We start from the raw sequence: 22373 nt of genomic DNA on the forward strand, positions 1-22373 counted from the left end.
ACCCAACAGTTCACAGCAATACTCACGGTACAATATGTCCGGAAATGTAACCGTTTCTCTGGAAAATCTGCAGCTGAGATCTATGTAGTAGTGGGTGGAGTGGGGACAGCCTATTATCTGTCAGCCAACAGCGACACCATGAGTCACTTTTTTTCTTCACACTAGTATGTAAAAAAATATTCCTCACAATGTCATAAACCCCATTTAGATGTCATTCACAGACGTTCAGATTAAATGCATTTGCCGTAAATCTTCCATTTTCTTAAAACAGACAGTCGATCTGTCAATTGTATTTGCTCAGCTTTGGACTTCATGGTTTTGTTTACCCCAGTGCAACTCAGCTCAATATAAACCGGTTTGAAATGTGTTACTTTAGCTGTAGATTTCTACATCCTGTTATAAAGAGAAAGTAGGCTTAAGAAACAAACATTAATGATTGAGCCTTTGAAAGAGAAAGCTAAACTTTCAGTACAACACTAACATTCATAACATATTATTTTAAAATAAAATTGTACACAGTCGCTCCATATTAATGCATAAAGCTGAGACAATCACGTACATAACAACAATCCGCAGTTGTCATTGAATATATAATTAAATGACTGTCATCAGCATTATTATTTAAAGTTAGCTGACATCATGGGCGAGTAGAAAATATATATCTTGTTGCGGTTGTGTCTGAGCCTATGTAGACCGTTTCAGCACCAAGGACAGTTACCCTAATGTTTGACAGGGCTGATTGCACAAAAAGAATGAACGCTGTTACGGTCTCTTGATCAGAGGTCTTACACACACATGAAAGTAAATGACAACTTATTCTTAAACAAATACCGTTATGTGCTTACCTCTCGGATGTCTCAGAAATAGAAGCTAAATATGTGCATCACTTGCATACAAATATTCACTCACATATGCTGATCACTGAAAAAATGTTTGCATTGAACAAATCTAAAAGTAAACCATCGATAGAAGCTGTGCAAAACGATTGTTTTATCAAAATAATTGTGTGACAACTTCACTAACAGGTACAAATGTTCTTGCAACTACATTTTTCTGAGGCCCAGGTTTAATTCTGACAAAGAGCAGGGTGAATGATCCCCTTTTAGTTTAAATTAATGACGAAATCGTCCAATTTAAAATAATCGATGAAGAGCCCCATAATAAAACCAAACACTGAATTACATGTTGAGACCAACAAATTGGTCAAAGGAATCACATTCATTCATCTTTCTGAGAGGTTATCTAAAGAGAATCCATAAAAGGGGCATCGACACAGATTGATTGACAAGAACAAACAACACGTCACCACAAACAGACACCGAACGAGGAGGCCCATAATTTTGAAAGGCAGCTGGAAAAATATGTAATAATGGACTGGCGTGATTACAACTTAAGTGGTGACGAAAAACTCCAGTTTTCCTCATTATGTAAACAACTCGCTAAAAAAAGCACACAATCACTTTGAAGTAGCAGAGATAAAAACACATGCTTAGAGTCATACATTAAAATGACTCACTAAATCAGCCAAAAAACACATTGAGCAGTAAATAACTTTGGACGGTGCCTACCTCTACAGACGAATCAAATTCTCCAAATGCGTCAGCAAAGTCTGATGGACTTTTCCTCAGAGTCTGGTCAGCAGGAAGTGTGTTGTCATTGTAAGATGTCACGAACTTAAAGTCACTGGTTCTTGAACCTGTTGTCAGGTAGGCGTCATAGTTGTAAGCGCTGCGTAAAGTTCCTGTGCCGTCAACATCTGCGTAATTAGGAGGGAGATAAGCGCTGGGGATGGCAACTGCTCCATCAAACAACAATCTGGGCTTTCTCCTGCGACAAAACCTCACACCCAGGATGATGATAATGAAGGTCAGGAAAAAGGTGGACACGGACACCAGCGCGATGATCAGATAAGAGGTCAGTTTGGAGTTCTTCTCATCATAAGAAATATCCTTCAGTTCTGGCACCTCAGCCAAGTTATCAGAAATAAGTAAATACATGGAACAGGTGGCAGAGAGAGAGGGCTGTCCGTTATCTTTCACTGCCACAATAAGGTTCTGTTTCATGCTGTCAGACTCAGAAATGTCCCGCTGTGTCCTGATCTCTCCGCTGTGGAGACCAATAGTGAAAAGTCCCGGATCAGTGGATTTGACTATATGATAGGACAGCCAGGCGTTCTGTCCGGAGTCCGCGTCCACCGCGATCACTTTGGACACCAGAGAGCCTCCGTGTGCAGCTTTGGGGACCAGCTCGGTCATGAAGGAGTTGCCCTCCGGGGCGGGGTACAGTATCTGGGGAGAGTTGTCATTCACATCCGATATGAACACACTGACGCTCACGTTGCTGCTGAGCGGAGGAGAACCGTTGTCTCTGGCCATCACGTGGAATTTAAAACTCCTGAACTGTTCATAATCAAACGACCTCACAGCGTGGATCACACCCGTGTCTCCGTTCACAGACAGATAGGAGGACACCGGGGCACCGTTCACCTCACCGGGTAACAGAGAATAAATCACTGTACCATTTTGTCTCCAGTCGGGGTCTCGAGCAGTAACGGAACATAAAGTGGAGCCAGGTTTGTTATTTTCAGTCACAGATGCGCTGTAGGACTGTTCCTCAAACACAGGTGGGTTGTCGTTGATGTCTGCTACAGATAACTGAACAGTTTTAGAGGAGGACAGAGGTGGAGAGCCCTCGTCAGTGGCAGTGATTGTAATGTTGTAATCAGACACTAGTTCACGGTCCAGTTGTCCTGTGGTCACCAGAGAATAATAGTTTTTAATAGAAGGAACCAACTTAAAAGGGACGTTTTGCTGAATGGAGCAGCGGACCTGTCTGTTCTTCTCAGAGTCTCTATCCTGCACGTTAATGATGCCCACCTCTGTACCAGGGGACACGTTCTCAGGTATTGGGTTCGTGAATGATTTCAGAAATATCACTGGGGCATTATCGTTCATATCAGTAACATCTATTATAACTTTGGCGTAAGAGGTTAGTCCTAAACCATCTTTGGCTTCCACTCTCATTTCAAAAGAACTAACTTCCTCAAAGTCAATCACTCCAGTCACTCTAATTTCTCCAGTTTTAGGATACATTGAAAATAAATTTGCATCGTCATCAGAAACGTGACCAAAGTCATAAGTCACATCTCCATTCACTCCTTCATCTGCGTCAGTAGCACTAACTTTAATCACTATGGTATCTGGAGGAGAGTTTTCAGGCAGACTGGCTTTGTAAACGGCCTGGCTGAACACTGGGGCGTTATCATTAGCATCCAGCACAGTGACGTGTATGACCACAGTACCTGATCTCTGGGGAGAGCCACCGTCAAAAGCTGTGAGAAGCAAATGAATCTCTTTTTGTTTCTCTCGATCAAGTGTATTCTCCAGTACGAGTTCAACCTTGTTGCTGTCAACAGCGAGAATAAAGTTGTCGTTCTTCTGAAGGCTGTACCTTTGAACAGCATTTTGACCTATATCTGCGTCATGGGCCTCGTCGATAGAGAAACGGTTTCCCTTAAATGCTGACTCGCTTATTTCCATTTCAATCAATTGTTTTTTGAATTTTGGCGAGTTGTCGTTTACATCTTGAACATGAAGATTTAGTCGATGAAGCTCCAGAGGATTTTCTAAAACCAGATCTACTTTAACAACACACGAGGGTTTCTTTCCACAAAGGCTTTCTCTGTCCATTCTCTCCGATGTGACCAAATCTCCAGTACGCAGATTAATATCACAGTACCGCTTAGTCCCCTCATAATCAACACGGGCCTTTCGGGAAGATAAGGTCCTCAGATCAAGACCGAGATCTTTGGCAATATTTCCAATAACAGACTCGCGTTTCATCTCTTCTGGAATAGAATAACTCAGGTCTCCATGAACGAGGTGCAGCGACACAATGAAGGAAGCAAAGCAGAAGATCGGGACTAGCGATGATAATCCTTTGTCTCCCATCCTGGCACAAAAACACGTCCACAGCATGTAGAAATTACTGTTCAGAACAAAAAAATCTAATTCCAAAAGAGAGTCAGTAATCCAACATTTTACAACAGCGAACGCGAGGGAAAACAGCGTGGTAATAAAGGGATGGTTCCCAGCAGATTTCAATGCAGTAACAGTGGGTGGAGATGTCTTTGCCTTGTGTGCTAGCCTACAGCGGCACCATGAGCCGCTTTTCAGTTCTTGCACCTGCATGCATTATTCTGACAAAGTCTTATCTTGCCTTATTTTTACCTACTGACCCGAACTGTATGACACATGTAAAACATAAACTGCAAAATTAGCTGATTCAATGAAACCATTTATTATTTTACTGACCAACATGAATTTACTTCCAGACAAAAACTTAAATATAAAATAAAACTTAAACCGTGATGTGTCTTGATTGCACTAGTAAACATGCTAAATACACACTTTTTAGTACACTCCTTAGTTCATAAAGATATCAACAATTCATCAAATCACTATATAACAATGCCAGCACACAACGTGTTTATGGTGAAAAGCTTTATTTTTTATTATTTATTTTTGCAGGTATGCCACCTTTTGACTAATCTATGGGTGAAATCAATCTAATTAAATTGGTTTTGCTAAAAAAATATTTAATTACTACAACTTATTCATAAATGAAGACATATTTGGAATAAAATGTAGGTGTAGCTCATTTGAAGCACTCTTATTTTGTGTTAAAAAAAATGCTCAATTAATACACCACTAAAGGGTAATAGTATAGTAGTCGTAGAAGTAGTAGTAGTAGTAGTAGTAGTAGTCGTAGTGGTAGTGGTAGTGGTCGTGGTAGTGGTCGTGGTAGTAGTAGTAGTAGTAGTCGTAGTGGTAGTGGTAGTGGTCGTGGTAGTAGTAGTAGTAGTAGTAGTAGTGGTAGTGGTAGTGGTAGTAGTAGTAGTAGTAGTAGTAGTAGTAGTAGTAGTGGTGTTTAAGAAAAAAATATGGATACAAAAAGAAAATTAAGATTTGAGTTGCACTAGTGGTTTCAGTACCATGGACAGAGATGGGACATGATCAGGATGATCACATGGCATGGGAGGGCTTGTTCTACAGAAATACATGTTTTTCTTCTGAGTTACCATTGTTTCTCCAGTCAGGGGCCCAAGTGGTCATTGAATGCTAGGTGGCACAAGAATTGTTATAATTAATTATTCATACATCATATCCATAATTCATCTTCCATACATCTTTATATTATAATGGAAAATGTGATGTGTGGCCAAAAGTTACACTGACAATTGAAGCTGAAGTTAATTTATATGGAAAAATGTTTTTTTTTCATTTTTGCTGAAACTGTTGCATCTCCTGACCGCTCAATGAGACAGACGATCTGTGAAAAAGTAATGCAACTCTACCTTCATCTGCTGTTCCTGTCTGCTCCCAGAGCTCTCTCAGTCTGCTCCTAATGGCATCTGTTGGTTTCAACTGTGCCAGAAGAAAACCAGCCATTCAGATCTGATACAGCGTCAATGACTGCTCTGAAATCCGGTCAAACTGTGAAACTAGGCAGTGCTGATCAAATATGTATTAATATTCTGTTACTGTATTGTCCACTTCTCTCAAAGTGTTTTCAGAAACATGTTTTAGCACACCTCTTGTAAAATGAGAAAGTTTGTGACCAAGTCAAAACAAAAAACAAGCCCCGTCCACCAACGAAGCAGCTGGACAAACTCTCCTTTTACATCTTAATGGTATTCTATAATGTGTTTGTGAACACACTTTATGCAAGAAATAGGCAATACAGTAACAGAATCTTTTATTAAATTTGATCATTGCTACCTAGTTTCACAGTTTGATTGGAGTCTATGAACACTGCGTCAGAGACTCCTCCGCTCTGATTGGTTGTGTATCAGGCGCAGTTGATCTAGTGGATGATATTAGGAGCTCACAGAGAGGTAGAGCAATAATATTTTTTCGAAGATCATCAGTCTTATTATGCTTTCGGGATATAGTGACAGATTTAGCAAAAATGAACTATAGCTTTTAGGCAGTAAGCACACAAACAACCACACAAAACTGAGTAAAACACAGACCTGCAGTTTCAGCACCATGGACAGGGACACACATTGACAGAGATTTCTCTTTCCATTTTGCAACATTATTAGCATCTACAATTAAAAATAGAAGTCTAGATTTGCTATGTACTAATAAAAAAGTACTGATCAAATGCATTATTATTATATTCTATATTATGACCACAATGCAACCCCACATCTCTATAAGTGTTAAAGGAGTATTCCAACAATTTGGCATCTCGTACAACATTGTTGGACTCACAACGGGCAGTTTTATTTTTTTTCTTTGTCAGAACCCTGGTGTCTGTATAACCAAAAATGCAACTCATACGCTGACAATTATATCAGCAATTTGGGTGTGTTATGCTATAGTAGCAGCTAATGTGGTCTTAAACCAACCAACCAACGCTGAATTTAAATGACAAGGCGACAGGTGGTGGTTAGCACTGTCGCCTCACAGCGAGAGGGTTCCTGGTTCGAATCCCAGCTGGGATCCTTCTGTGTGGATTTTCCATGTTCTCCCCGTGTTTTCTCTGGGTTCCCCTTCCATAACAGGCGTCCTGTCCAGGGTGTACCCCTCCTCATGCCCGATGTCAGCTGGGATCGGCTCCAGCCCCCCCGCGACCCCGACAGGGACAAGCGGTTGATGCCTATCAGCTGTCAGCCACTTGATATTGTAGCTAGGACTGCTGCGATTAGTTGTCATAATCAATGACCTGGATGAAACCGCATCAACGTTTGTGTGCATGCCCACTACAGAGCAGCCGCACACGTCCATCATAATCACCAGCTGATATACTGTACCGACTACGGAAGCTGCGGTGCTTGGGGTATCACACTGCACACTAAGAGAGTGAGCAGAGCAGTGGAGAGACTGGTGAAGTGAAAATAATGCTGTCGTAGGGTTAACACGCTCGGAAGTGAATCACACGAGTGCTGAGAGTTTTGGAAGAACTTTATAACAAGAGTACCAGGAGGCAGCTATAAAAGTGACTTTTTTTAAAATAAGTATTGTGCTGTGGATCAAATTTATGCCGATATGAAAAATGGTTCATGTGGAAAAGTAATCTTAAATTGTAACATTTGATAAGAGAGTTTGGTTTGGTGGTAGAATGGGTTAGGTTTGGTTAACCAAAAATGAAATGATAAGCCCTCTCTTTGTTACTTAATATTTTATTTCTTTTCTTTTTTAATCATGTTGCTGTTGCCAGTTTTGCATTTTAATATGTAAGCATACGTATGTTGGCATTTTGTCTTTGTTATATAATGACATGCAGTTTGTCAAACTAGAATGAACATAGCCTAAATGAAACAATCAATTAGATTTTTTTGGAAGAAAATTAATTATTCAAATTGTTTCGAGATAAAATAGTCGAGAGATTAATAAATTAAAGTCAGAAATTTCTGTACATCCTAAATCTAGATATAAACTCAAAATTAAAATCCTAAATCAAACGTAAATCCTTGATTCTAATGAGTCTCAGTAAATTATATCTGCACCACAATAACTCTATCGCTGTGTTCAAATCTATTTCTCCTCTTAATGGTAAATGCCACAGTTCAGGACCTCAGCCCAAAACCTACGTCAGCTGTTCAGTTTCAGCATCCACAACCTGGTCTCCCGCAATATTAAAACAATCATGAAGTTATGTTGACATCATACTAATAATGCACCAACAATAGTCTTTCAAATGAATGGATACTAGCCCTGTCAAATCGGTGCTAAGATATGAAAATAATTCAGATTTGTCAACATCTTAGTGGTTGCAAAAAAAAGCAAAAAATAGCTTAATTTACTCACCAGTAAAGTAGTTCTATGAGATTAGCAGGATGTTCTTCAGGTGTGTCCAGAAATGATCCATAAGCAAGGGTCTTCTCTCAGGAAGTAAGGGAACCTGAGGAGAGAATACATCACCATCAAATTTAATTTAGTATACTGTACTTTCTACTGATGGCATGTGCATTGTTTTATAAATTAACTATTCTACTCTTGAACATAGCATGATTGGTATTGTAATTTTAAATTAGATTTTCAAATAAAAACCCAAATTCGAGCCATTTACGTTTACGAACACATTATCTGACCAATTGTGTTGACAGGCAATGTAATCTGAACTTGAAAAAGCTACTTCCGATACAGTTTGTGTAATGATAAATGAGCAACAATATTTTATTGTAAGTCTCCAGGATGAAACATATACATATACAGTTTTAATGCACCTCTCCATTTGATACAGCAACTAAGGTTGTTTCCCATTCCTCCTGCAGATGAAGAAAATAGATTTAAGAGAAAATGGTCAAATGACAAGATTGGTAATGAAATAAACAATTAAAAAATAATTTTAACAGAGCATATTCCACAGATATTGATTTCTCAAAAATAACAAAAGCTTGACCAACAGTTGTAGTTGGTCTAGCTACTATATACTACAAATCATTATGAAAGGCTTCATATTTATATCATCGTTTTTTTGCTGTGTGTGTGTGTGTGTGTGTGTGTGTGTGTGTGTGTACACAGCAACCTCGCACACATGACGAGTTTTAAATCCATTAGCTAACGTTACTTCCCACCTGCCATGGTGTTAGCTGGCTACATGGCTCAGTGCGGTACCTTACATTAACCAGGTGGCATTTGTAAACCCAGACTACACAGAGGAGCTAACGTGTGTTGAATCTTGCTAGCTTAGTACTAAAGCTGATGACTGACGGTATTAAGCTAACGTTAACTTCTGCCAGGTGTCGGTTACCTTAGTGATGAGGACGTTAACCTGCCGAGTAAAAGGTAAATTGTTGCCATTGAAGTGCTGAATAGTTGAGAAAGTCTTTCCAATCGTTTCGGTAAACGTTAAATTGATAGTGTTTTGTTTTGTTCTTTTTTTCAACATTTAAACGTGAAGGGGAAGGAAATTAGGAAAAAGAGACGAGCACAGACAAATGCAGTTGGCGCCTATTTCTTTCATTCAGGGGACTCATTTGTGTGACGGACCGGACCTCAATTGGTTCCGCCATCCCCAAACCAATTAATATTTATTAGGATTTACATTATCACATTTATAGTTGTATTGAGGATTAGACTAATGTTATATTTACACTACCCAGAATCAGGATTAATATAGCCTATGAATTGACTATTGAAATAAAAAACCTTTTCAAAGATGTAAACATATACATTCTTCCCTAGTTTATTTTTATTTATTATTTCCTGTTGCAGTGTATGTGGATGATGTTACCTAGCGATGGGATTCCCCTGTAAAGGTCTATATTACAGCCTAGGATTTATATAGCCCATGAACGGACTATTGAAATGATAAATATAAAGACTAATGTTATATTAATAACCCAGAACCAGGATTAATATTCTATAAATGGACTACAGACCTTTTCAACAGAATATGCTTACGATGCTTGTTAACTTCCTGTCAGCAAATGTCATTCACATACACTGCAACAGAAAATTAACTGGGATGCATTGAGATGAAATGGACGATCAGTGTCTCATACTGACATTTACATGTTTGCTTCACCTTCTGAATATGTTGATGTCATTGTATATATTTGTCTATCATTCCTGTGAATTATGTTCCTTCTGTGATACTGCTGTGTGCCTATTTTTTAATACAGCAATGCAGGATGACCAATTATGTGTTATGCCCATACTACCTAAGATGCAGCACAAAGCGACCCCACTGACATGGCAGAGGGAATTTCAGAAGACATTTACGCAGAAGGTATGCTGAATGGTCTTGTTTAACCTTTAAATACACATTTAACATTACACTTTAGAAGTATTCTTTACTAGATACATTTGAGTGAAAAGTTAAAGGAAAAACCAACATAAAATGTCTTGGTGTTAGGACACCACGAGCTGTCAGAACAGCTTCAATGGCTCTACATTTCTCTGGAACTCGACTGGAGAGATGAAACAGCAGTCTTATGAAAATGTTTTCCTCATGTGTTTGGATGATTGAGAGCACTTTTTAACACAATGGCTCAAATTCTCCCATATTTAGGTTGAGATCTGGTGACTGCAAATGTGATCATTTTCACACATCACACCATTCTGTGACTCCCTGTGCCCTGTGGGTGGAGCTGTTGTCATCTCGGACGACTCAAAGATCCCTCCTATCAGGATAGAAATGTTTCATCATGGGATGAAGGTGATCACTCAGAAAATCAAGGTCAGCTGGGCCTGCTGTGCATTGGTATATATCCCACAGAGCTTTGTATGATGTTGATTGCTTATAATGCAATGCACACGTATGGAAGCTATTGTGCAATTGTTATGTTTCACACATTTTTTCATGTTTTTCCTTTAGTTTGTCATCAGTTTGTAGCTGTGGCCATTCAACATTGTGGTACACACTCTGATCTTGGTGACATTGCCTCAGAAGGTAGCAATTTTGTTTTTATTGTGTTTAGCACCCCTGCCTCATCCCTACTCACATGCATACATTCACACTTCCAACTATTTGAAGCCTTTTAAAAATGCATTAAGTGCCTATTCATCTTTTTCATTAAAACACATTTTATATGAATCTTGTCACAATGTTTCTTTTGTAATTAAAACACTGCACTGTAAGAAGAAGAAAAATCAGTCCACTCTAATTTAAAAAAAAACTCCAGTTTGACTGACCTTGAATTTAAAGTCATTTAAGTTTATGTAAGTACCTGGACCAGTGTTCTTTTTAATTTGGGGAAATCAAACAGCCATGCTTAATTAGGATGGACTGAGACATCTCCAAGATGAAGCTTTGTCACAACTGCAGCCAACATCTATCTTTCCTACTATACTATTATTACACTGTATTATTAAAGTATTTCTGATTCTGATACTTTACTGAGTTTGCTAAGGGATGACTAGGTCATAATTGAATTAAATTAAATTTGTATTTGCGTGAGGATAAGGAATTACAGTCATCACAATTTATCTTTAACTCATCTCACAATATGATTAGATATGCAATATGAAGTTAGCGATTCAATACAGATATGATTTAATTATGTAATAAATAAAACTTCACTGACAAACTCTGCATACGGTAACTATATTTATTTCTGAGACACATATTTGTAATGTAAACAACAATAACATCCCTACTGTGTAGTTTGCTAGAATGTCACTTTTGGATTGTTACTGGTAGATGGGAAATATGAAAACATGTCAGAGCAGTAGTGAAACTTGTAAAAAAAAAAAAAAAAAACGTTGCCATACCATTGAAGACTAAAATTGTATTGTTAAACCTCAAAGGTCATGGTGAAGAAACAGAGCATAATCCTTCAATCACACGAGATAATGATACCCTAATCAAGATTATAATTTGACAATTAATGACAGTTTGAAAAACATAAAAATAATATCCTAATGAAAAAAAAAGACATAGAGGTTAAATGTGCTGTTATTCTTTGACCAGGAGATGGCGCCTTTGGCTCAGCACTGTTGCCAATAGAAGAAGCGCAGCAGATATAAATGAATGGAAAAGGCAATGTGTGGTGTTCCTTTTTTTTTTTTTTTTTAACATGAACCTCAGTGTTAACGGTTCAGGGAGATCTCTAACACTGTAAACCCACTAACATCTACGTCCATTCCCTTGTTAGATTGAACGAACTGTAAGTGATGGAGCGTCTCAAGCGGTAACGGGCTACCTCGTCCTGCACGCGCTGCACCATGGTGGGCTATATGGAGTCCGACACTCCATTGACACAGAGCACATCCATTGGCTCTGTAGCCTATCAAATGACCTCTGTATTGTGACCGCAACATTGTGCTACTGCAGGCAGCGACCATTACAGAGGAGAACAGTTATTGTTTCGGCAGGAATCTATTCTTGATTTCCAGGCTACAGCTTGTTGTGTCAGTCTGCATTTTAAACCACCAAGGCATTTATGCGTACACTATTTCATCTGCAGGTGTTCACTACCAACTCCTCCTGCAGGCTCTTTCTGAGTTAAAGTTCATGACGTCGAACATAAAACAATGACAGTGTAGGCTAGGATGAAGTTTTAGCCTAAAATAATACAAGAGGATATAAAAAGAACAAAATGAGCAATTATAACAGAGAACACAAGAAGCCAAGCATATATATCCTGGGTATATGAAAGGTGCATATTACATAGATTCAAGGCTCAAGGTCTTTATTTATTATATGCGCAACAGTTAAAGTCGTTGGCAATACGACTGAGTCTTAGGTCTCAGGTTCCCTCCAGCAATACTAATAAAACTCGACAGTAAATGAAGATCACAGCAGTGAAGTAAACACAAAATCACAATGTAAACAAAAAGTGTTTATTATTCATTATTATTAAAATATAACAGCATAAAACATAAAAAATAAAGTAATACAAATAAGACAGTAATTGAATAAACTGTTAATAAAGTGTATAAACTGAGTGTAAAAGAGACCTAGTAAATGTAGGCTATATGCATAATGACAAGTAATACATATAAAGGTGTAAACATGAATGTAGTGAATGTACTATATGAAAAGCATAAATGTACCTGTACAGAGGTGAAACAGTGTCCAGGGATGAGCTCAGGAGCTCAAGAGTTCAGCAGTAGTATGGTCTGTGGTATGAAGATTGTTATTTATCATTTCATCTATTAACCTGCTATATATTGGCATTTCGAACATCAGATCCACTGGAAATGTGTGTGTATCACATATATTTAGAATGCAAATCCCAACAAAAGACCAACTATCAAATGTGACCAAATGTGCAATTGTGTACTGCTTTTATTTATATTTAGGCCACCAAGGCCAATTAAGATAATTTGCATTAATAATGACAGGCTGAAACTCAGTTTTCAACACTGTCCATCTCTCTCTCTCTCTCTCTCTCTCTCTCTCTCTCTCTCTCTCTCTCTCTTTCTCTCTCTCTCTCTCTCTCTCATACACACACACACATACACACACACACACACACACACACACACACACACACACACACTGCATCTCTACATTATGTGTAGTGGTGTCTTATTGCCAAAGGCTAAAATTGTTTTGCACATTCATCTCTCCATCTTCGTCCTGGCTGCTTCCGAGTCACTTCATTTGCTTTCCTCAGCAGGAGGCTTGGTTTTGCTGAGTCACTGCAGCTGGCAACATCACCAGCCAACACCCACAAAGACAAACACATTCACACTTCCCTTCCTGTGCACCCTGATTTAGCATATGTATAGTTTTATCATGTGTTAAAAGACCTTATTCACCTGTCAATTTTGGTTGTTTATATTTCACTTGTGCCCCCCCCCCCCCCTTGTTGTTAGTAAGTCCAATCCATATTGCATAAATGATAGGTAGACTCATGCCCTGCACAATATAGTGTAGTCTGTATTTATGTTGTGTTTAAACTGGCTTGCATTGGTCTCTATGGACTGGACATCTTGTAAACCGCTCTGCGCGTATGCCTCTGTTCACTCTGCCATAATATATATCCATATTCATTAGCCAGAGATTCAGTGTTCTGCAGACCAAACACTGCAGGCTACGTTCCTGCACACTGAGCCGGTTTGCTTGTTTGTTGTAATTTGTTTGCATAACTCAAATGAGCCAAAATTCAGAGAGACCAGAGCACATTTTGTGAATGCTCATGGGAATATGTAACTGTAGGTGTTTTAAATGTGTGGGGGCTAGTGATTTTTGTTAAAGTGTTGTTGTTTCATAGATCTGTTGTGTTTATTGTAACAGTGAAATGTAAGCGAGGAGTAGCTTTTGTAGTGTGTTTTTGTTAATGTTTTACCTGTGCATTTATGTATGTACATGCTTATGTCTGTGTTATTTTAATCTTGTTTATTTTGCAAAAATAAATAAATGAATGATATCAGTCAGATATACCATTTGTGGTATTGTATCATCAAATCAGCAGCCAGTCATCTGTGCTGTCTGCGGCATATGAAAGATCACACTTGACCCCATCCTGGGCACCCGACTGTTACACCCCTCCTCTGTTTGCTAAGTATATAAGGCTGCTGCCATAGAGACTATCCACGAAAATAGCAGTAACCATGGAAACATTCTTCCTATCTCCTGTACAGAAAGAGACAAAAAATGAGATGTGGCATTTTCATGAACTTTTGAACCTCTCTCACAGCTACTTCTTCTTTTGATGCAAGATAAAAGCCAAAACTGGAGACTTCATTAATTCTAAATATTTCAAGAGCAGCATCAATATAAAGACACACAAATGCACAAACACATCACTATAAGTCTGAATTTTTGTTTTTTTCCAGAGAAACAAAACAACAAAATGGTAAATCTGTAATAGTTCCCAGAGCTCTGAATGACCTTTTAGGAAACTTTTTAGCTGGCTGCCTCAGTAGATGATTGGATTAAAGTATTGATAATCAATGCTGCATTTTATCCAGGGCAGCTTGACTGATTGTGGTCTCTCTGGATTGGCTCTGAACTTATTTTTTTATACAAACTCACCCAATGGGATACAATAAATCTACTTAGCCACTCTATTAAATTATATTGCGTCTGGAAGCTTCTATTCCCAGGGGACTGGTTGGACCATCTGTGACCGTGGCTTTCAACAAGGAGAAATGAGGCATCTGTGCTGGGCAATTCATTCTGCCTTTGTCTCTCCTCTGAGTGCTTGTCAGTGCAGAGACAGAAGTGTGATATGAGTGTATAAGACAGAGGAGAGCAGCCTATAGATAGTTTGTCAGTCTTGTCCTCACCGATGTGAAGCAATGCACTCTTTCTTCCTCTTAGGGATTCATTTGTTCCCACTCTTCTGGAGTGTTGCACTGACCCTTTTTTTTTTTTTTTTTTAACTCTCCCGAGATAAAAGCCTCCTCTGTAAAACAAGTACAAGTCTGATACAGATTTATAATTAAGGCTTTCATTACATGAGGCCATCTTTTAATTAAAATACTCCTATTCATTATGCAGCAATCTTTATAAAACTACAGTTGCACTGTATTAAAAAACCTTCCATTTTAATACGAACCTAAATAAATATATTATCTAAATTCAATCATATTCTGTTTTTCTACTCCACTCCAGCAGTCAATTAATAGGCCCACAACACACACACACACACACACACACACACACACACACACACACACACACACACACACACACACACACACACACACACACACACACACACACACACACATCCCCAAAACAAGGAATTCACATTTATTTTTAAGAAAGAAAACTTTATTAGTGATTTATAAACAAAACACATTACCACTGTATCCATTTAGGTAAAATAAAATAAAAATCAGAAAATAAATGAAATAAATGAAATTCACTACTTCACTGTCACAGTTGATGAGCGGGTGTACAAAAAAAAGGGTTTTACAACAGATCTGGGCAAGTCCATTCAGGACAGCACATTGCCACCATAGTTCACCACCATACATTGGGAAAGAATGACAGCATGAACGCTCACTAAACACAAGCATACACTACATATACCTTTTTATACACTGGAATTTTTTTTCAGTTCTTTTTTTCTTTTTTTTAAGAGTGAAAGGGAAGTGATAGCTCATCATAGGATCATACATATTTCAGTTACAATAATACAGTGTTAGTTAGATCGTCATGTCAAAGCTGGACACAGAGAGTGATTTTTTTTCTTTTTTTCTTGCTTTGCTTGTTTTCAAAAGCAAAAATCATAGTTGGTAAAATAAAAATAATAAACTTGCGTTGAAAGGTATCACACTATAGCATTTACAAATATCTAAAGAGGTTTAGTGGATGCCATACAACATCTGTGGAGCGTGAAGATTGTAGTACATAGATGTTTGGCAGACAGAAGTACATACAAATATCTCCTGTGCGAGTAATGAAGAAAAATGATAATACAAAATAATAAAATCATAGCCATCTATCTATTTATATATATATCTCTATATAGTATGTGTTTTCCTTAGAGCAGTACATGCAGCAGCCACTTAATGGAGTGACGTCATACTGAGCCGCAAAACATTGGGGACATGGCAACAAATTACAGGCAGGGGAAGGGGAACCAACAGAAGCAGGTCTTGAGGCATGAGTGTGCCCTTTTTTCAAAACCTCCTGAGAGGGGATTGGTGGGATATAGCTGAGGGATGGGAATCCTTAGATGCCCATATTTTAGCAGGTTTCAATTACTAATGCAGAGACAATCTATGAAAAGTCTACGCTACATTTGCAGCGTAAATAAAAGCTAATATCTGACTCACCAATCCTAAACAATCAATTTGGAGAACAGCTGTCATCTCTTGCACATGGAGGAGGAAGGCCAGCCCACAGCACCCTTCTCCTCGCTTTATCCCAGTCCTCCACCCCTGTAATCTGCTTCATCCCACCTGGTCCCCTCTCATCAGTGGCTACACACAGGACATGAACAGTGTACTATTGGTATTCGCAAGTTAAAAGCACTGAACCATTGTACACTTAGAGAGACATCTGACAAGAGTTCAGGGCGTACAACTCCGACTGGACTTCCCCAGGCCTCATCCACATTACTCCATGCTGTTCTCAGCACACCACACTGTTCAGAGCAGGCCATTCCCAGAATCGAACCTGAGCAGGGGGTCGGAGGGGTGGGGGGGGAGTTGGGGCAGTGTCTGAGGGTAAATGGGGGTGGGCATGAAACGCAGAAAGCAGTTAAAGCTATGAGGAAGGAAAAAAAAGCAGAAGTATGTAATAGTGAATCTCTTTAGAGAAAAAATTAACAACTTCACAAACTTCATCATTACATGAAGAGGCAGTCAGTGGGATGGGTGAGCATTGGGGGAAAAAGGCAGTTGGGGCAGGAGAGGACGGCTCGTGGCAGCTTGGGGTACAAGTACAAGCAAGTGAGCAGTTGTAAACTCAAGGTATCAGGTAAGGACTGGTTGCTACCAAACATTCAAAGCAGAAAGCATGAGGCTTTTGCTGCGGCAGGGGGAGAAGAGAGGGTGTTATCAAAATCTCAAGACTCTCCTAATATTCTGTATTCTTTCATCAGAGTCCACTGACTGAAAGCATAGTCACAAGCCAGCTCTGCTGGACTCTGCCCTCTGTGATCCTTAGGAGAATGTAAGGTATCCTCCCATCTCTCCAGCTTTCTGGTCCTCTCTGCATTCCTCGGTTGGGGTTCTGGCGGGAGATGAAGCTCTCTGTGTCCTTCAAATGCAGTGAGCAAATACAGAGTGGTTGCAAAGGATGCTGCTTCCATCCTGAGAGAGTTAATGTACACATGCGCACCGCGTAGGCGACTGTGCAGGGCAAAAAGCTTGCAGTGTCTTGTTTGAAGCACATTTCTTTGATGTCAGTTGATTTTATCTCCCTCTCTCTAGGTCTCAAACGCCTTCCATGTGTACTTTGCCATTGTAAGTATGTGTATTTGTGTATGCATGTTTGAATGTGTGAGCATGCGTATGTGTGCATGTGTTTTCATTGAGATCTCAGGAAACACCGTTGGTAATTATCAGAGGAATCTGCAGCAGTGTCATGTAAGCCTTAGTTTCAGTGACTCTCTCCTGTGCTATTTACAAGTAGTGTGTGTCCAGCTCCAGATGGCGTGCATCTGTCTCAATCTTCTTTGTCATTCTTCTTTTCCTTGGCTGGCACAGAGCTTTTTGTTGTTCTTGTACAAAGTTATTTGTCTTCTCTCATAGAAAATGGTTTACACATCAGTTGGGGAGGAGGTAAGACAGAGGTGCCAACGTGCCCAGTGGGTTAAAGGAGAATTCAAGACAAGGGCAAAGAGTGGTCTTTCCTTATTGGAAAAGATCACTGTCATGAGTCAACTCAGGGTGTATAGGCACATGGGGCGTGGAGCAAATTCAATCACTTTATTGTTTGTCAAGGCAAGATCAATAATCTACCTCAGTAAGGGACTGAAGGTAAAACAAATCTTGGTAAGGCCAGGTTCTTTAAAATAGTATCAATCAATAGTGACAATATGTAATAAAATGAAATTTGAAAATCTATCATAGTTTTCACCTTTTTTTCCCCCCGAGTGGACTTTGGTTGGTACCTCTGTTTTAACAACGCCCTTTTCTTCTTTGCCATTTTCCTTTTCTGCTCTACTCATCTCCATCATCCTTCCCCTTATCCTTCTTATCTTTCTTCTCCTTCTTCTTCTTCTTCTTCTTCTTGGCCTCCTCCTTCTTTCCAAAGGTAATGAAATCGCTCTTGTCGTCCTCTCCTCCTTGGTTCTGTCTGATGGATATTATAGCGGGGGAACCAGGGATGATGAAGGCTTCTGGGGGAACCTCGCCAGGTTTCAGGTGCTGTGGGGGTGCGCCAGGACCACCGGGGCCATAGCGAAAGTGCCAGCTGTTGCTGTCTACGCCGGCACCCATTGGAGGGGACACTTCTCCCCCTTCAGCATCTGAAAGAAACATAAAGAGATGGATGATGGGTTATTATTTGCAATCTATTTGCCTGCACAGACATTATTAAAACTACCAAATGATTTTCATAGACTGGACAGTAATGTAAAAAGCCCAATTCTTCAGACACACTGGGGAACACTCCCTATAAATAGATATTATTCATGACCTCAGCATCCCTGTTTAGTATCACCACATACCCCAGTGAATGGCACCTGAGTGGCTATAAAAAAAAATCTCTCCTGCGCTTTTATATAAATAAATCAGGCCTACTGTGTTAAAACTTTGACTGCAAAGAGAGTTCACTGACATCCACTGCAGTCACTGTAAAAATCTAATCGGTCAATAATGAGTGGAATTTCTAGAGGAAAGGCCTTGACGTGCTATAAAAGGTGGGAGGTGGTTGAACTTAATGGGAGGTTAGTGTGTGGTGCTAAGTGGGCAATGAATCAAAGGCTCTCTCCTGGCCAAAGCAACATCCATGGCACTGTCTGATGTCATCATCACGTTAAAGGCTGCAAAAGGTAAAAAAGCATTTCAGTGGAATAGAACTGAAATGTTTTGCATGAGAAGCAACACAAGTGGATGCAAAGCAAACACATGAGTATTCAGTAGATGGCATGTGTAACTGTATTTAGGGAGGCATTAGCAACCAGCTTGCACCAAAGAGGGATCATGTCCTTAACTTCATTGTATGGACGTGTGGCAATATATTTATGTTAAGCACAGTCTACCAGTGAAAGACCCCGTCACTTTGGTTCTTTCCTCACAGCGATGACCTACTTGCCTCACATATTCCTTTTATTTCTCGGACTCCTTTTCTGAGTTCTTTCCAAAGGGGAGATTAAGTGAGCAGGGCTCCATCCAACCAGAAGTAACAGTGTCTGGAAGAAGAGGCCTGACCTCATGCAGTACCCAGGGCAAAGAATACCATCTTCCAAACTTATCTTACTGCACTATTACCCAGCCAGCCTCAAAATATACACTGTATATTCGGTTTCAGCTTTCTTCAGGCTAAAACTCTTACATAAAATGAACTGTCATTTTAAATATAGTTGGACATAGAGAATGAAAATATTAAAGTGACCATGGTATACCTTAATTATCCATTGCATCATTATGCAGTTGATATGTTTGGCTGCTACAATATTGCACTGCACTGTTATAAAAATGCAAGATGATGATTGATCAATTCAGCCATAAATCACTGGCATGAATAAACTTTAATTTGTAATATGGTGGAGTTTATTAGTTCCCTTCTCAAATATAATGTGTTCCAATATTTTTCCCTCTTTAAATTTTATCGCATGCTTCCATATTTTACCATAATTACTCTCAGTGAGATCTGCTCATAGTGAAGTATTCATGGAGTAAATCCATGGCAAACATGACATCTCCTGCTTAGCATACAATCCTAATCAGTCATAGAGGCACACACTGCTGTAAAGCTCCTCCTTCTGCAGGGAAACTGCCCAAGTCAAAGCAGCCAATGGCACTGCATCAAAACATTTTGTATGAGTGAAGTTAAACATACACAGCTAGTCTGAATTACAGCTGAAATAATACATTGATTAACAAATACCACTGCGTATTGAATAGCTTTGGGGTTCGGATTGTTGGCTGGACAAAATGTGATCGGCATTTTTTACTGTTTTCTTACATTTTTAGACCAAGATATTAACTGGTTATTGGGATGATAATCAGAAGGGTGATCAATTATTAAAAAAGTTGCAGCACTAGTTTGATTTGTCATTTTAAACATCATGTTTAATTCCTTCAGATATATTCAAGCAATCAGACTGGGATCACCGTACAAGAATTAGGTGGGTCATGTATTCGACTCTGTTCCCCAAAAAACTCTCATGCTTTCACCAACTGCAACAACACAGCTGCAAGAGCCGCAGAGAGAAGACAGAATTTGACAAAGCAACTGAGAAGATTAGGACAGGACAGGCTCGATCCAGCCACTGAGTCCTGCACATGTAGACACAGAGATAGCTAGAGTCACATTAATTTACAAGACTGTAGGTTTTATAGCCTAGTCTCACTTAAGTTTATCTTATGATTAATTATATGCATCAGGTTTTAGTGTCAGGAATGGCTATCTGTATCCACCATTTTTGGCATAGTTCCACTTCTGATTGTAGTAACCAGTTTATGAGTTCAAGGAATTGAAACCTAAAATATGGAGGGAACCCTTAGGAAAGTTTTCCATGAATATGAGTAAGTATATATACTTAAGTATGGTGTATATATATATATATATGAGTAAGTTACATATAACATACAGGTGGCCCATAGAAGGTAGATGAGTTTCAGACGTGGCTACCTATAAATGGTGACCTGTGTTATTTGTCAAATTAACTGCTTTGAGGAATTGTCTTGGTGCATTTCCTTGTAGCTGAATTAAATCCCAGCTCAACTGAAGAAGTCAACTTGCTGTCTGTGTCCAGTTCTTGATCTCGAATAATTTCCTTACAAATATGAGTCTTCCCCCAGTTAGTAAGTCCTCAACTAACTCCCTAAGCAGTAGAGTTTATCCCATACTGATACCCCTATGGTAAATGCCTTAGATACTGCCTAAAATGCTGGCATCATTAAAATTTGCACTGATTTATGATCTTTTACAGTTATGACTGACTGTTAAGAACGTTCTCTTGCATTCATTCTCTGTAATGTATTTGTTCATGCCAGGCCAAACACAATGATAGCAATCATGTAACATAAATAACAACATAATAAATAATTACATATTTCGCTTAATGCACTGGTATTGGATTGGTACTCGGTATCGGCCGATAAGCAAGTCCGGGGACTGGAATCCGTATCGGGAAGGCAAAAAAGGTATCGGAACATCTCTACCAACAACACATGACCCTGATTCTATAGTATCAAAAGGAAGGCAGAAACAGAATAAAAGAGGCTTTGCTTGTGTCCACTCTCTCGGCTCGAAGAAATGATCTATGGGAACTTGAAGAGACACCAGTGCCCCTTTGCAAACTTATATTTACAAACAAAACAAAACCTTGGAGAGTGATGAGTCATGCTGAGAGCAGACAGATGGAAAAGGGTAAGGCAAGGCAGGGTAGGGCTCTCTCGCGAAAAGGGTCACTGTCTTATGCTGGAATAAAAAAAATGCAAAGGACAAATCATAGGACACACTGTAGTCGTAGGCTGTGTTAAACTCCGTAACTGAAAAGGTCATATCATAATAGCCTTCGCTGCTTTGGGAGGTTCCTTTTCTACTTAAAAAAAAAAAAACTTTTCTAACAACACGTACATGATTTGGAATGTGAAGCCAGTTGCAGATCCATCTCCTCTTTATTTAACCCCTTTTATCTGTCTCCTTGTGCTGTATGTCTTTTTCTCAATTTATTTGCTCCCTTCTTCTCTGCGTTTCTTCCTTCTCGACAGCAAGAGACGTACTTCACCCAAACACTGATCTCCACACAGCCATTGCTTCAATCTGATTTGTCAATGGCTGTTGCAGAGCAAAACTTCCTCTCTTCTCTGTTCCACTTGCACAACCTCCCTCCTTCTCTTTTCCTTGCCACCCTTCCTCTCGCTCGCTCATCTCCCCTGACCTTTCATCTAATCTTGCGTGAAAAATTCAGCCAGCCAACACCCGTTCCTCCCAGTTATTGACAAGTCTTAATCAGGCCCATCAGTGTTTATGGTAACATTAATGTGATTGGCTATTAAACAGCTTGTCTGTCAGTGATTGTTACCAGGCACGTTAGACACAAGGATGGGTAATTTGTTTGTAATGCCCCCAGCTCTCTCTCTCTCTCTCTCTCTCTCTCTCTCTCTCTCTCTCCCTCTCTCTCTCTCTATCTCTCCCTCTTCCGCTCTCTCTCTCCCTCTTCCTCTCTCACTCCCTCTTCCTCTCTCCCTCTCTCTCTCTCCCTCTCTCTCCCTCTCTCTTGCTCTCTCTCTCTCTCTCCCTCTCTCTCCCTCTCTCTTTCCCTCTCTCTGTAACTAGCAGCATTTGAAACCCTCTTTATTTTAAATGCTATAGTGACACAAGTCACTGTT

General features: G+C 39.4%; 2 protein-coding genes across 6 annotated transcripts in view; both read right to left on the reverse strand.

Annotated features, from left to right (window-relative positions):
* Positions 1–1520: 1520 nt before the first annotated feature.
* On the reverse strand, positions 1521–3950 carry LOC310948005 (protocadherin gamma-A4-like; the record flags this gene model as incomplete). The annotated part of the gene is made up of 1 exon (XM_083915000.1): positions 1521–3950. One exon carries the CDS (start codon positions 3948–3950, stop codon positions 1521–1523), a length of 2430 nt encoding a protein of 809 aa, XP_083771126.1.
* Positions 3951–15219: 11269 nt separating this feature from the next.
* LOC310948250 (protocadherin alpha-C2-like) overlaps positions 15220–22373 on the reverse strand; it is a gene marked incomplete at its 5' end in the record, with an annotated part of 169067 nt that continues 161913 nt past the window's right edge. For all 5 annotated transcript variants that reach the window (XM_083915313.1, XM_083915314.1, XM_083915312.1 and 2 more), the window contains one exon: positions 15220–18337. In XM_083915313.1, the coding sequence (XP_083771439.1) occupies positions 18030–18337 (308 nt within the window). In that variant the 3' untranslated portion in view covers positions 15220–18029. The remainder of the gene's footprint in view (positions 18338–22373) is intronic.

This window comes from Echiichthys vipera, assembly GCF_963691815.1.
Source record: "Echiichthys vipera genome assembly, chromosome: 6".
NCBI classification, from domain to species: domain Eukaryota; kingdom Metazoa; phylum Chordata; class Actinopteri; order Perciformes; family Trachinidae; genus Echiichthys; species Echiichthys vipera.